This window comes from Lepus europaeus, chromosome 23 (genome assembly GCF_033115175.1).
Source record: "Lepus europaeus isolate LE1 chromosome 23, mLepTim1.pri, whole genome shotgun sequence".
NCBI classification, from domain to species: Eukaryota; Metazoa; Chordata; class Mammalia; order Lagomorpha; family Leporidae; genus Lepus; species Lepus europaeus.
Window position 1 is genome coordinate 25,723,940 of NC_084849.1, and position 16,933 is coordinate 25,740,872.

The 16,933-nt window shown below is 45.6% G+C and overlaps 1 protein-coding gene across 1 annotated transcript in view; it reads left to right on the top strand.

Moving 5' to 3' along the window:
* The window catches only part of LOC133752048 (sodium/glucose cotransporter 1-like), a 57,262-nt gene that overhangs the window by 16,200 nt on the left and 24,129 nt on the right, over positions 1-16,933 (top strand). Inside the window, exons 4-6 of the mRNA XM_062182326.1 lie at positions 1,001-1,106; positions 2,039-2,119; positions 5,270-5,490. Coding sequence (XP_062038310.1) covers positions 1,001-1,106; positions 2,039-2,119; positions 5,270-5,490 — 408 coding nt within the window. The remainder of the gene's footprint in view (positions 1-1,000; positions 1,107-2,038; positions 2,120-5,269; positions 5,491-16,933) is intronic.

Consider the following 16,933-nt stretch of genomic DNA (forward strand, 5'->3'; position numbering starts at 1 on the left):
TGGAGGAGAAACAACTAGCTCCTTGGAGAGGCCTCCTAAAGATGTGCCTGGTCAGTTTCTATTCCATTACTGTTTCGGTTTTCTTAGTCATTCTTACACCAGGTGAGAGTAATTGATTTGTTTACTTATTGTCTGTCGTCTCCACTGCAGTGCAAACTTCTTGAAACCAAAGCCCTGGCCTGGCTTGTTCATTGCTTAAGGCCCATGCTGAGCACACATTGAGCACACAAGGCGCTGGATAGATACATGTTTCTGAATAACTGAAGGAGGAGTGTGTATTACTGCTGTTTCCTTCATGAAACAAATTCCTTGAAGACAGCCACTGAGGGGCAGCGTCCCTGTGTCTTCTGACTCCTGAGTGTCTTGGCACTCAGGGAACATGTGGTGAATGAGTGGACAGATGAACCTCTGCCCACTGGGTCCCAGGCTTTGGAGACCAGGATCACAAAACAAGAGGCTAGCTAGATAAATGATGTGCAGATGTTTGGAGATCAGTGCCCACTAAGCTAGGGGTCACCAAATCCCATTCGCAGGCCAATCCAGCTAATGAGCTGCTTTGTAGAGCCCTTCAGCTGGAGGATGGTTTTTACAGCTGTCAAGGCTTTTGAAAAGCAGAGATGTTCTGCGGCTGGTGACAGCGTTTGCAGTCTGGCATTTACAGAGAAGGCTCGCTGGCTGCTGAGAAGCTGTCCCCATTGCCTCTTCCCAGTGGCAGAACTGTAAGGACAACTCTTTGAGCATCCATCCCTGTCTGAGACTCCAGGGTGGAAAAGGCTACGTTGTGTTAATTGAGTGAGTTAACATGAAGGTACTGACCTTGGCTAGACTTGTAGAGCCCAAAACTTGAGTAGGTCTCACTTAGAGCCCACTGGTGATAGAGTGGACATGGTAGCTAAAGACGGCCTCTGTCAAGCAGCTTCCAAGGTCAAGTTCTTTCTGGGCTCCTGGTTGATTCAGCTGGAAATAGAAGTGCAGCTTGTTGACTTTGTACTCATTTCAGCTGGAGATCTGCCACAGTGCCATGTTCCTGAGGATGATCTTGGGCATGGACGTGTACCTGGCCATTCTGGTCTTGCTGGCCATTGCTAGCATTTACACCATCACAGGTGAGGTTGCTGTAACCACACAGGGACGTATATGATAGAAATGCTCGAGTGCTTTGTGGAGTGTGAGAAGACAAGGAGGCAGCAACCTCCAGCTTTTGCATTTCCCCACGTCTGTAGATCACATTGCCAAGGTCTCAGGGGGGATGAACAGTGAAAATCCCCAAGGCTGGGGTACTGAGTGGTCCGACCACTAGACATCAGACCGACTAGCAGGGTCTCTCTGTAGGGTGTGACAGACAACAGTGATAGTGTTTGGGGCAGACAGGGCCTGATGCTGTAGGCAGACAAGTAACAGAGAGGGAGCACAGGAAGGGGATGAGAGTGTGGTCAGGCCTTCAGGTGGAATGTGTTATGTAGACAGTTCTGGCCTCAGCAGCCTCTTTCTAGGTTTTGAGAATGGGAGCTCTTGTCACTGTTTTTTCCCAGCCATAGTACAAATCTTGGATGCTGGAACGTGTCCCTGGCATAGTCCAAGTAGAGACAATCAGGGTAGGGAGCGTGCTTCTCAGAGTATATCTCATCACATTTGGAGATGTTGTGGTTGTCACAGCAGGGCCCAGGGGGTACTGTTGGCATCTAGCAGTTTGAGGCTAAAGATGCTGCTATCTGTTGCTTCCAAACTGAGCCTTTGTGATGAGAGATGTCCATTTTTGCCTGGGAAAACTTTCAGGCTTTTATCCACCTAAAAAGTGGGCAGCAAAGGGAAACTGGGACATAGGCGAGCAAGATAAGAATCCCTCAAAAGATCGTGAAGACGTTCAAGAGAGAAAATGGGATGTACCAAACCTAAATATAAGCTGTAAGAAGCACTGAGTTAAAGGCATAGAAAGTCTGAGTGTGAGTTCTTGGGGAAACATGGCACGTGGGGTAGGTAATGCGAAGCAACTTGCAGCAGACACAGGCAAGTGGACTTTGCTTTCTCTGTCTTTCAGGTGGATTGGCAGCTGTGACTTTTGCCAATTGTTTACATGCTAGCATTATGGTTGTGGGATCATTATTGTTAATGTGCTATGGTAAGTAAACTGAAGAAGATCAGGGACTGCGGGTGAAATCTTTGAAGCTAAAGCTGTCTGGGGCAGATTGAGGAGACTGTGGCCCTCTAAACCCAAGGTCATTATTGAAAGTCTTACAAAAATTGGAAGGAAACTTCTGCTCACTTCAAGAGAAAAAGAAGTGGAGGAGCAGGAGTGGAGATGAGAGACTCCAGTGCTTTGGTTCACCACACTCGTTCCCACCGTGGTGCCTTTGTTCATGCTTCTCCTCTCCAGTAGAGGGTCCCTTTGATCAACCTGATTCAGTCCAGCTGTCAGGGTCAGTGGAAGAGCCATCCCTGAGATGTGATTCCATCATTCTTCTATAAACCCATCTTTCTCCTCTCAACTCACATCACTTCTACACAACTTAACATTTTTTAAAATACAGTCAACCATCTATATTCATGGATTCTGCATCTATGGATTCAACCAACCACAGATCAAAAATGTTTGGGGAAAATATTGCACCAGTCCTAAGCACTTGCAGAATTTTCTTACTTGTCATTCCCTAAACAATACAGTATAATAACTGTTTACATAGTGTTTTAATGATATTAGATAATGTAAGTAATCTAAAGATGATTTAAACTCTATAGGAAGATAGGCATGAGTTATATGCAAGCAATGTGCCATTTCATATGAAGGATTTGAGCATCTTTGGATTTTGGTATCCAGGGGGCTTCCTGGAACAGTCCCCACCCAATACTGAGGTGCAGAGTACATATCTTAATTACTCACTGATTGCATCACATAGTAAATGATACTCCTCAGATCTAAAACTTCTAAAGAGCCAGAACCGTGGTGTCCACACACATGCAAAGTGCAAACTGATGCATTAAGTCCCTACTAGATAAGTACTTATTGAATTATAACTATGACATAATAGCTGCTATGAATTGAGTACTAGGTACCATATAGGCATTTGTCTATATTGCCTCATTTAATGGGATGAGTTGCCAGCAGCCTGCTTACTGTTGCTATCCCCATCTTACAATGAGGAAACTGAATCTCAGTCAAGTACTTAGTCACAAGACACACCAAGAGCACGACACACCCTGAGCCGGATCTTTCTAACACCAAAGCCGAATATATGAGCCATCGTACTTCAGTGCCTGTAATGGCAGGTGATGCCTTAACCTGGAAGTTTCTTCAAACGCAAGAGTATGAGCTTCACAACTTGGTGTCACCCACCATTCCATAAGTCAGAGATTGGTCTTGCAGACATCTGGAAGGAAAAGCTCTTGGCTCTGGTGGTAAAAAGTTCCTGGAATGCTATGTGAGCACTACTGAAGGATTATGGTTCCACAGGGCATGTTTTTGGGCTCCACTGACTGAGAACAGATAGAATCACTGGTCTTCGGTCTTACTCCTCAGTAACCATTAGTACTCCATGCAGTATACTCAGTGCTCTGTTGCTAGGACAACAAAATACATTTCAACCATAGTCCAAGGAATTGGTTTATTTTTAACTACACTGGGAAACAGTGACTAACTGAGCAACAAGCTATAAACTATAAAACATGGTACGCTATTGTGTTTAATTATGTGCTAGTATTAAATAGAACAAATTTAGAAACCTGCCAAGTCTACCCCACCAGTTGATAGTGTCATCCATAAAATAAACTTTAGAATTGGTGGAATATTCCATTTAATGGGAGCAACTTTATATTTAAATAATTCTATATTCTTCACTGAGAAATCTAATAGTATTTTTAATTGGGGTTCTCTGGTTAGCTTTTTGTTAAGTAAACTTTACGAAATAATAAAATTATAATTTTCCTTTTAAAGTATACAATATCATATATCCAATTGAATGCTGTCCTTCAAAATTAGTCATTATGGGAACCCATGCAAGTATATTTTGATTTTAAGTAAACAAAAGGGCACACAGTGAAATACTGGTCCCACCAGTGCCTCAGTTCTATTCCCAGAGACAGCCAGGACTATGTTTTGTATGTATTCTTCGCATATGCAAATTTTTTAAATGTATGACATAATGTATTTTTTAAAGACACATTTATTTATTTGAGAGGCAGAGTTACAGAGAGGCAGAGGCAGAGAGAGAGAGAGGTCTTCCATCCACTGCTTCATTCCCCAGATGGCCACTATAGCTGGAGCTGGGCCGATTCAAATCCAAGAAACTGGAGCTTCTTCCAGGTCTCTCACATGGGTGCACAGGCCCAAGGACTTGGGCCATCCTCCACTGCTTTCCCAGGCCACAGCAGAGAGCTGGATCAGAAGTCGAGCATCTGGGACTCAAACAGGCACCCTACATGGGATGCCAGTGCTGCAGGTGGTGGCCTTACCCACTATGCCACAGTGCCATAGAGTAGCAGGTAAAGCCATTGCCTGTAGTGCCGGCATGCCATATGAGCTCCGGTTCAAGTCCCAGCCACTCTACTTCTGATCCAGCTCTATGCTGTGCCTGAGAAAGCAGCAGAAGATGGCCCAAGTGCTTGGGACCCTGCACCCACGTGAGAGACCCAGAGGAAGCTCCTGGCTCCTGGATTCAGATAAACACAGCTCTGGCCATTGCATCCATCTGGGGAGTGAACCAGTGGATGGAAGACCTCTCTCTGTGTGTGTCTCTACCTCTCTTTGTAACTCTGTCTTTCAAATAAATTTAAAAAAAAAAAACAGGATTCTGAGTGAACCAAGTAGACATAAGAGCTTCAAACTATCATGGTCCCTGAGAGCCTGGTGGAGGGAAGCAGTCATTCTCAGTCCCTTCAGCAGAAGAATCCTGGAGCAAACTCTGATTTGCCCAGCCTGGATCTCACGTCCAGTCCTCATATGTCAGTTTGTGCCCAGCACACAGGGAATGTGGGCCAGGCCTGAGTCCCATGCTGGACTGGCATGGGAGGCAGCTTGACTGGATCCGCCCAAACCACCCAGAATGGGATCCAACTGGAAACAGAGATTCTGTGACCAGAAGCAGGCAGAGAGAGGTGCTGGGTGCACAAACACCAAGGCCTGTTCCTCTTAGCACATCAGGCCTGGACTGTGTCACTCCACTGTACTTTATGGATGAGACACAACCAATCCCAGTGAGTCTGGTTTTGCCGTCTTGGTTCTTCAGTGGTATGTGAACACTCTGTTTAAGGAGCTGACGAGTGTGATCTTTTTCAGCCTTTGTTGCAGTGGGAGGATACCAGGAGCTGCTGAATAAGTACTTTGATGCCATCCCCAGTGTCATCAGTGATGGCAACTGGACTGCCAAGCCGGAGTGCTACCTCCCTCGCCCAGATGCTTTCCACATTTTCCGTGATCCTGTCTCTGGGGACATCCCCTGGCCAGGACTCATCTTCGGTGTCTCTTCCCTCACCTTCTACTACTGGAGTGCGGATCAGGTAATTAGAACCACTAGAACCACTGCTCATGGGATCTTGGGGGTGTGCCAGACATTCCAGGCCCCAGCACAGTCTGCAGCTAGAAGGAACTGTGGACCTGTCCACTCCGTGGTCAGATTTCCCCAACCAATTTGTACTTATTGCCCAAATAGCAGTGTAAGAAGTTCCGTGGAAATGCGATTTTCAGGGTGGTTGTTTGACACAGTGGTTCTTGGGATGCCTGCACCCCGTATTGGAATGCCTGGGTTTGAGTGTCGGCTCCACTGCTGATCCCCGCTTCCTGCTGACGTGCTGCCTGGGAAGCAGCAGGTGAAGGCGCAAGCAGCTGGGCTCCTGCCAGCCACGTGGGAGACCTGGGCTGAGTTCCCAGCTCCTGGCTTCAGCCATTGCAAATAACTTAGGGATGAATCAGTGGATGGAAGACCTCTCTCTCTTTCTCTCTCTCTCTCTCTGCATTTGTCTCTCTCCCTTTCAAATAAAATGAAAATAAATGAATACAAATTAAACTGTTTCTTCCACAGCTCCATCTACAACATATCAACTCTTGAATTTTTTTCCTGCCTATCATTGTCTAAAGAGCACAATTTTGTTGGAAATGAAAAATGGCTTTTTTTTGCTCTGCTTGTAACAGTGATACATTCTTTTAAAATATCATTATAGTGAAATGTACATCAGAAGAATGATGATGCAAGCATCTATGTGACCAGTACCCCAATTAAGAACCATCACATAGGGGCCAGCGCCGTGGCGCAGTAGTTAATCCTCCACCTGCGGCACCAGCATCCCATATGGGTGCCGGTTCTAGTCCTGGTTGCTCCTATTCCATGCTTGGGAACACTTCTCCTGGGAACACTGGGAACTTTCTGCTGTGGCCTGGAAAGACAGTGGAGGATGGCCCAGGTGCTTGGGCCCCTACACCCATGTGGGAGACCAGGAGGAGACACCTGGCTCCTGGCTTCAGATCAGCATAGCTCTGGCCATTGCGGCTGTTTGGGGAGTGAACCAATGGAAGGAAGACCTTTCTCTCTGTCTCTCTGTCTGTCTGTCTCTCTCTCTCTCTCACTGTCTGTAACTCTACCTGTCAAATAAATACATAAAATATTAAAAAAAAAAAACAGCAGCAGCACATAGCCATTACCTGAGAATAAAAGTGCCACATCCTCACTGGCAGAGTCACACTATAAAGAAAAGTTCACACACGAAATCACCAAAATGCCATCAGAGGTGACACACAGTATCTTAGTGCACCTGCTGCCAGATGCCGTTCAGTGCATAAAGCAAGTAGGCAGGTATGCGTTATCTTACATAACTGGGAGCATGCTGCTGCTGTTCTCGGACATCTCTTGGTTTTCTTTTTACTCGTAAACATGGTTCAAACATCTTTTCATGTCAGTAAACAACTATAAACGTTTTCCTTTTTAGGGATTTTTAAGATTTTTATTGGAGAGGCAGAGACAGATAAAATAAAAAGTGCTCCCATCTATCTGCTGGTTCTCTCCCCATCCCCAGATGCCCACAGATGGCCAGGGCTGGGCCACACAGAACTGGGAGGCAGGAACTCAATCCAGGTCTCCCATATGGGTGATGGGAACCCACCCACTGGAGCCATCACCTGCTGCCTCCCAGCGTGCACATGAGCAGGAGTGGAGCTGGGACTCAAACCCAGGCACTGCCACATGGGCACACGTGTCCTAACAGCATCCTACCCACCAGCCTGTGTCCACCTCAAGACCTCATTTCAGGATGGTAGCGTCCCTCTGCTGTGTATGGCTACCAGAATAAAGTTAGCTAGTTCACGGGTGTGATTTCCAGTGTTCACCATCACAGTCCCTGATGCTCCATTCTTGGGTGTGATCTCTGTTACACCTGTCTGACCCCTAGTGACCTGATATGCTTAATTCTTCTGATAAGTAATGCTTCTTATATTACATGTCCTAATTCTTTATTATTTATGTACAGAAATGCAAATTTTTTTAAAGATTTATTTATTTATTTGAAAGTCAGAGTTACACAGAGAGAGGAGAGGCAGAGAGAGAGAGAGAGAGGTCTTCCATCTGGTGGTTCACTCCCCAATGGCCGCAACGGCCAGAGCTGGCCGATCCGAAGCCGGGAGCCAAGAGCTTCTTCCGGGTCTCCCACACAGGTGCAGGGGCCCAAGCACTTGGGCCATCTTCTACTGCTTTCCCAGGCCATAGCAGAGAGCTGGATGGGAAGTAGAGCAGCCGGGTTTCGAACTGGCACCCATATGGGATGCTGGCACTTCAGGCCAGGGCATTAACCCTCTGCGCCACAGTGCTGACCCCACAAATTTAAATTTATTCTTTTGTCAGCTACCTAGATACTATCATTAATTCTAAAAACTTTATATAATTTACATAGTATATCAATATGTATTATATATATATTAATTTACATAGTATATCATCTATGAATAATGAAAAGCTTAATCTTTCTGTTTCTCTCCTTGAGCCTTTTGCTTCTTTGTCTTTTCTCACTGTGCCAACTTGGATTTCAACATGTAAGAACATTAGCTGTAGTTAGAGATGTTAGTACTCCCTTCTGGAAGCAATCATGACAGAAAAGTCAGAGCTATCCAGAATCCAAGCTGTGCAACTAACAGGCTAGGTTATATGGTGATATAAATTTGTGTATCTTAGTTGTATAAAATTTTCTGTACCAAGCAAACAAAAAATAAACATTCTTTTCAAGCACATTTACATTTTAAAAAATTGACCATAATTAGGCTATAAAAGAGGTTTTAGATTACTAATCAGTGGATAGATATCAAACACTGTTCAGACTAATGAAAATTAGAAAGTAAAAACAAAAGAACAATTTCTAAAATCGCTTGAATCTGAAAATTAAGTAGCATGTTATTAAGTAGCTTGTGGACTGGAAAGTCAAAAAATCACATTTAGAACTGAATGGCAATGAAAACACTGCATGTCAACTTTTTTAAAAAAAGATTTATTTATTTGAAAGTCAGAGCTACAGAGAGAAGAAGAGGGAGAGGGAGAAGGAGAGAGAGAGAGAGAGAGAAATAGAGAGAGAGAGAGGTCTTCCATCCTCTGGTTCATTCTCCAATTGGCCACAGCGGCCAGAGCTGCACGGATCCAAAGCCAGGATCCAGGAGGTTCTTCCAGGTCTCCCACTCGGGTGCAGGGGCCCAAGGACTTGGGCCATCTTCTACTGCTTTCCCAGGCCATAGCAGAGAGCCGGATGGGAAGTGGAGCAGCTGGGTCTCGAACCGGTACCCATTTGGGATGTTAGCATTGCAGATGGCAGCTTTACATGCTACGCCACAGAGCCAGCCCCTGCGTGTCAACTTTTAGGGCATATTGCAAACAGTATATTAAATGTACATTTTGGGAGTTGTGAATAGTTAGCTGTAATGAGCTAAACATTGAAATCCAGAAATTACATAAAGAGCTGTAGACCAAAGAAGATTAAGAAGAAGACAGACATATAAGGAGAAATAAAATAATAAAGGCAATTAGTCCATTTCTGTTACTGTAATGAAACGCCCAAGGCAAACTAACTGTATGAAGTAAGCAGGTATATTCAGCTCACAGGTTTGGAGGCTAAAAGCCCAAACAGCATAACCTGACTCTGGTGAGGGCTCCACGGCACATGGGTTGTGGAAGAAGAGATCACATCTCAACACTGGGAGCCAGAGCAAGATGGAGCTTGCACAGTCCCTTCTGAGAGTAGTGCCCCCAGTTGACCTTGGGACTTCCTACTGGGCCTCACCTCTTAAAGGTCCACCCTCCCAAACATGCACAGTGAGGGCCAAGCTTCCGACACATTAAGGAACCTAAGGCTGGACGGGGCGGTGGCAGGGGTGGGGATAGTAATAGAAATCACAACGAAGTGCACAGTGAAAAAGTACAATGCTCAGGAAAACCATGACCTGGTTCTTTCAAGACTGATGAGGTAGACATCTTCTAAGAGAGAGGGGGAAAAGATGAGATGCATAAAATACCAAACAGAAAGCAGGGAGGAAAAACAAAGAATCTTTTAGAAATTACTTCTAAATATTATGAATACATATGTATTGATACATTTCTTTTTAAAAAAAGATTTATTTATTTGAAAGGCAGAGTTACAGAGAGAGGTAGAGGCAGAGAGAGAGAGAAAAGTCTTCCATCTGCTGGTTCACTATCCAAACAGCCACAACAGCAGGAGCTGTGCTGATCCGAAGCCAGGGGCCGGGAGCTTCTTCTGGGTCTCCCACCTGGGTGCAGGGGCCCAAGGACTTGGGCCATCCTCTACTGCTTTCCTAGGCCACAGCAGAGAACTGGATCTGATGTAGAACAGCCGGGACTCAAACCAATGCCCATATGGAATGCTGGCACCACAGGCGGGGCTTTATGTGCTGCACCACAGTGCCGGCCCTTTGATACATTTCTAAACCTATCTTCAATGGATAAATTCCTGGGAAATTATGAAATGGCATTTTGGGCAAAAGGAGAAATTTTTGATGGAAAAATAAAGCAATTAATGACTAGAAAATATTAATCAAAGCATCTCTCCCAGAGCTCTAAGCCCAGATAGCTTTGCTAATAAAGTCTACTAAATTTCTAATCATTTACAAGGTGTTCCAGAAAATAAAGAAAAGTGAAAACTGCCCATATCATTTTATGATTCCATGATAATCATGGTTCCAAAGCTGTATGAGGAAAATACAAGAGAATAAATTTAAGAACATTGTTTCAGACATCATAAATAAAATATTAATTGAACTAGGTAATTCTTAACTGTTACATTGTGATTGAATCAGGTTTAATTCAAGCAGTCAAGGATGATTCAAACGGAATTTGTATTATTACAATTTGTCTCAATGAAGGCAAAGACAGCATTTGATAAAGTTCAATACCTACCTTGATAAAAGTTTAAATCACAAGAGAATTGAAAGGGAACTTTTTAAAGAAAAAGATATTTATTTACTTATTTGAAAGGCAGTTGCAGGGAGGGGTCAAAGGGGAGGATACAGAGAGAGAGGTCTTCCTTCTGCTGGTTTACACCCCAGATGGCTGCAACAGCCAGTGCTGGACCAGACCGAAGCCAGGAGCCAGGAGCTTCTTCCAGGTCTTCCACATGGGTGCAGGGGCCCAAGCACTTGGACCATCTTCCACTGCTCTCCCAGGTGCATCAGCAAGGAGATAGATTGGAAGCGGAGCAGCCAGGACCCAAATCTGTACCCATATGGGATGCTGGCACTCCAAGTAGCAGTTTAACCTACTACTCCATAGTGCCAGCCCTGGGAACTTACTTTACTTGGTAAGAATTATGTACCTGAAAATTCCTTATGGAATTAAGAAACTTTAGATGCATTCCCTTAGTGATCAGGAATCAGAAAAGAATACTCACCATGAGCAATATTAAGTTTAATATAACACTAGACCCGGTCGGGGTGCCAGATTCTGTCCCGGTTTCCCCTCTTCCTGGCCAGCTCTCTGCTGTGGCCCGGGAGTGCAGTGGAGGATGGCCCAGGCACTTGGGCCCTGCACCCCATGGGAGACCAGGATAAGCACCTGGCTCTTGTCTTCGGATCGGCGCAGTGCGCCGGCCACAGCGCACCAGCCACAGCGGCCATTGGAGGGTGAACCAACGGCAAAAGGAAGACCTTTCTCTCTGTATCTGTTTCTCACTGTCCACTCTGCCTGTCAAAAAAAAAAAAAAAATATATATATATATATATATATATATATATAACACTAGGAGTCATGACCAAGCTCTAAGAAATAAAAGAAAAAGAAATGCCATGATTGAGAAAGAACAGAATTGTTACTGTTTTGCTGATAATATGATCATCTGCCTAGGGAAAATAAAAAGGTAGAAATAATAGACAAATTGCAAGAATATGAGCTCTGCTAATGTTGCCATATACAGGATCAACTCGGAAAAAAATCAGTAACATTTATCTACACCAGTACTAACCTGATGCTGGGTGCTTTACAGAGGAAAACGGTGTTACTTTGCTCACAGATTTGGAGGCTGAACATTCACGATAGGACAACCCCATTGGTCCAGCCTCCGGTAAGGGCCCCCTTGACTGATGACATCACTGTGGGAGCACTCATGAGATGGGGAGACCACATGGTGAGACTGGAAGCCAGAGCCAGGCTTACTGTTTTATAACAACCCTCTCAAAGAAATACCCAAGGTCTTGGGAAAATCATCCCCAGCTCGTGCCCCAGTGATCTAATCACCTTGCTCTTGGCTCTACCACTAAAGATTTCACCACCTCCCAACTTCCCCACACTGAGGACCAAGTTTCTAGCACGCGAGCCCTTGGGAGACAAACTTGAAACCATATCCAGAGATATGATGATGACAGGCAATTTACAGAAAAGGAAATTCAAACAAGTGTAAACGCTAACAAGCATATTAACTCAAAGTTATCAGGAGCAGGCAAAGTAAAACCACAATGAGACTGGCAAAAATTAGCTCTATAATGCCCAACACTAGGGGCCCAGGAATGTTCTAGAGCCCCTGTGTGCTTCCAGTGGACTCCACAGCAGTGCAGTCTGCTCTAGAGGGCAATCTGGGAAGATCTGACAAAATTAAAATACTGTTTTCTAAGCTTCCTGGAGTCTTCATAAGACATCTTCACACAAGTACATCAGGGACTGGGTGTAAGATAGGCGTATTGGTTCCTGCACAGTGGGTATGTGCAGTGGAGGTAAAACCGCAGAACACTGTGCAGCCATTAGAAACAGTGAACGAGAAGGATCTTTAAAATGTGGAGTGGAAGGTGAGTAGTCTCTGTTTTGCAGCTGTCTGTTTTCATTTATTGTTTGAATTCATTCCCACCTCCTTAGAGTGTATTTTCATTGTGCTGTTTTACTTTCTATTTTTCTCATCTCCTCTTTTTCCAACACTTTATCAGTTGCCCCTGAGACTCCCATTTCTGACAATAGGTAAACTGGATTTCCTGAACTACCTCCCAATCACAACTCCTAAGAATGCTGGGTAAAATGTAGCAAACATCTTGCGATAGCCCTAGAGGAGCTCATCTCCATCAGCTGAAAACAAAGACTTGCAATTACGAGAGCCGGGCTGACAGTGACACTGGCAGTGCCCTGATGGCATTCGCCAGGCTTGCTTTTCAAAGATGTAGGCTTGAGTGACCATGGGAGAGATCAGAAAAGCCTTCAGTTAATGAGAGGTGACGGGTGAACTCCCCCTGTAGGACTTGGGCTCTTGAAAGGCTAATGCCTCAGACAAAAGGCCAACTAGAGAAAAAGATCTGCCCACCAGCAAGGAGAAGCAAACAGAAAAGTCTTTTCTGAGAACTCACAGTGACAGGCGGGCCTTCCTGTGTGTGTGGCTTTTTGATTTACATGTGTGACAAATGCCACATGAATGAATGCACAGAAAAGCACACAAAATTTGTTCAAGCCTTACCCAGCAGGAGGAGTAACATGTTCCATCTGCAGGAATGCACCGTTACTATGGCTTAAATGTTTGTGTCCTCCGCCAAAAATCCTTGCCAAAACGGAAGCCCAGTGCAACAGAATTAAGAGGCAGGGCCTTGGGGCCAGCGCTGTGGCATAGCAGGAAAAGCCACCACCTGCAGCACTGGCATCCCATAGTGGGCGCTGATTCAAGTCCCAGCTGCTCCACTTCCAGTCCAGCTCTCTGCTATGGCCTGGGAAAGCAGTAGAAGACAGCCCATATCTTTCCATGCACCCATGTGGGAAGACCCAGAGGAAGCTCCTGGCTCCTGGCTTCGGATCAGCACTGCTGAGGCCATTGTGGCCATCTGGGGAGTGAACCAGTGAATGAAGACCTCTCTCTCCCTCTCTCTCTCTCTCTCCCTCCCTCCCTCCCTCCCTGTCCTTCTCTCTGTGTGTAACTCTGACTCTCAGATAAATAAATAAATCTTTTAAAAAAGAGGCAGCGTTAGGAGATGATTAGTGCCTTACAGAAAGGCTACAAGGAACCTGCTGGGCCCTGTTTGCCCTTTCACCCCTTCTTCTGTGTGAGGACAGTGCTCAGGGCACTCGCTTGGGCCAAGCAGAGATTGGGCCCTCACCAGACACTAACTCTGCTCGTGCCTGGATCTTGGATCCTCCAGCCTCCAGAAGTGTGAGAAATAAATTGCTGTTGCTTATAAATCCCCTAGGGTTGCAACAGCAACAGACTCAGATATCCCTTAACCAAGGTCTTACAGGATGACTGTAAATAAATCCCTGTGCAACTTGAGCTGTTCGTCACTGTAACAAAATACCTGAGGCAAGCCGTTTATGAGGAAAAGAGGTGATGTGGCTCACGGTTTTGGAGTTTACGGGCACGACAGTGCATTGGCCCAGTTCTCACAAGGGCCATCAAAACTGCTTCACATCATGGCAGATAGCAAAGGTCAGAGCACATATGAGAGGAAGGCTCCCAGCTTGAGACAAGAAGCAGAGAGAGGCCGGCGCTGTGGCTCAATAGGCTAATCCTCCACCTGCGGAGCCGGCACACCAGGTTCTAGTCCCAGTCGGGGCGCCGGATTCTGTCCCGGTTGCCCCTCTTCCAGGCCAGCCCTCTGCTATGGTCTGGAGTGCAGTGGAGGATGGCCCAAGTCCTTGGGCCCTGCACCCGCATGGGAGACCAGGAGAAACACCTGGCTCCTGGCTTCAGATCAGCGCAATGCGCCGGCCACAGCGGCCATTGGAGGGTGAACCAACAGCAAAAGGAAGACCTTTCTCTCTGTCTCTCTCTCACTATCCACTCTGCCTGTCAAAAAATAAATAAATAAATAAATAAAGAAAGAAAGAAAGAAGCAGAGAGAGACCCAAGGGTCAGGTTTAGGCTCTTACAACAACTCGCTCTCACAAGTGCTAGCCCAGGGTCCCATGAGAACTAACCTTGGTCCCTTTCACAGGCATGCCCCCAATTCACCTAGGACCTCCCACTAGGCCTACCTCTTAAAGGTTCCATCAGCTCCCAGACTACAACCCTGGAGACCAACCTCTCTTAGCATACAAACCACATCTAAACCATGGTAGGCCCTAACCCCAAAATAGAAAACAGAACAATCAAGCCACCATGAACAAGAAACAGACCTAGCACCTCCAAACTTCAGAAACTTGCAGTATTAGATAATACATAACAAAGCAAAGTGTTGAAAAAAACAGGGGCTGGCGCTGTGGTGTAGTGGGTAATGCCACCGCCTGCAGTGTTGGCATTCCATATGGGAGCCAGTTCGAGTCCCAACTGTTCCACTTCCGATCCAGCTCTCTGCTATGGTCCGGAAGATGGTCCAAGTCCTTGGGCCCCTGCACTCATATGGGAGACCTGGAGGAAGCTCCTGGCTCCCAGCTTCAGAACAACACAGCACCAGCCATTGCAGCCATCTGGGGAGTGAACCATCGGATAGAAGACATCTCTCTCTCTCTCTCTCTCTCTCTCTCTCTCTCTCCCTCTCTCTTTCTCTCTCTCTCTCTCTCTATCTCTACCTCTATCTCTATCTCTGCCTCTCTGCAACTCTGTCTTTCAAATAAATAAATACATCTTTAAAAAATAAAAATAGAACTGAAAATATTAATAAAATTGTATCAAAAAGGATCAGTTAGATTTGAAAATTCAAACTTCTAGAAATGAAAAATGCATTTATAAGCATATAAAACTCAACAGATATTAGAATAACAGACTAAACATAGCTGATGGAGGCAAAAAAGATTGCAACTGGAAGAGAGAACTAAAGAAGTTATCCAGAAAGCACAAGAACTGAAAATGTGAAAGAGAAACAAAGTAACAAGGAAGATCAGAGTTCCAGGAGAAAAGGAGAGAAAGTGGCTAAAAATTATCACAGTTGTTAAAACAGCAGGAACCATCAGATTCAGGAACCACAGTGAATCCCAAGAAGAAATATTAAAAATCTGCACAAAGACATAGAATAACGAAAGTCCAGAACATCAAAGACAAGGAGAAGAGTTTGAAAACCACCTGAGAGAAGAGTACTTAGAAGACAGTCACATGTACAACAGACTGCCCAGCAACAACAATGTAAACCCAAAGAGCTGTTTGGTTTTTTTCAAAGTACAGGAGGAATGTTGGGATGATAGCCGGTAGATCTCCCAGGAACCAGCATTTGCTACATGAGGGTTCTTCCTCCTCCTGTTGTTAAAATAATGCACTTAAGGAGGCAGTGTTGTGGTGCAGCAGGCTAAGCTGCCACCTGCAGCACCAGCATCCCATATCATTGTGTCAGTTCGAGTCCCTGCAGCTCTGCTTCCAATCCAGCTCCCAGCTGCTGAGCCTGGGAAAGCAGTGGAAGATGGTCCAAGTACTTGAGCCCCTGCTACCCATGTGGGAGACCAGGATGGAGTTCCAGGCTCCTGACTTCGACCTGACCCAGCCTTGGCCATTGCAACCACTTGGAAGCATACTAGCAGCTAGAAGATTCATATTCTCCCTCTCATTTTCTCGCTCTCTCGCTCTCTCTTTCTCTCTCTCTCTCTCTCTCTCCTTTTCAGATTTTTTAAGAATAATGTACTTGAAGAGTAAAGAAAATATAAAGAAGATGAAAATTCTGTCTGTTAGTTCTCCCTTCTTAGGTTAGCCACTGTTACCACGCTGGTTTCTTCTTGTGGACTTTTCCCTCAGCATCAGGTCATGGTGTGTGATATTTTTCATCCTGTTGCTTTTAGTCATCATCACACTGGGGACATTTTTTCACTTTACCTAAGTGTTATTCAAGAGCATAATTTTTCTTTTTTTTTTTAAATTTATTTGACAGGTAGAGTTACAGACAGTGAGAGAGAGAGACAGAGAAAGGTCTTCCTTCCATTGGTTCACTCCCCAAATGGCTGCTACGGCCAGCGCTGCACTGACCCGAAGCCAGGAGCCAGGTGCTCCTTCCTGGTCTTCCCATGTGGGTGCAGGGGCCCAAGGACTTGGGCCATCCTCCACTGCCCTCCCGGGCCACAGCAGAGAGCTGGACTGGAAGAGGAGCAACCAGGACTAGAACCGGTGCCCATATGGGGTGCCGGCGCCGCAGGCGGAGGATTAACCAAGTTAGCCATGGCGCTGGCCCCTCAAGAGCATAATTTTTCTTGCATTGTCTTGATGCCTTGGCCCACGTTTCTTCGCTTTCCCAAGTGTTTCTCTACCTGCCAGCTGTAGCGTTCTGTGCAGCCCGAGAGCTTGTTGTGCCTCCTCTCACCCTGAGACCACGAAGTGGGTCCTGAAACACCTCTTGAGAAAGTTGACCTTTTAAAGCTCTATGCTAGTTTATTTCAGTTCATTGTTTTGCGAGAGAGACAAAGACAGAGATCTTCCATCCACTGGTTCACTCTCCAAAAACCCTGCAACAGCCAGGGCTGGAATGACCAAAGCCAGGAGCCAGAAACTCCATCAGGGATCCAAGTACTTGAGCCATCACCTGCTGCCCCCCAGGGTGTGCATCAGTGGGGAGCAGGAATTGAAATGGAGGCTGAGGGGCCAGCAC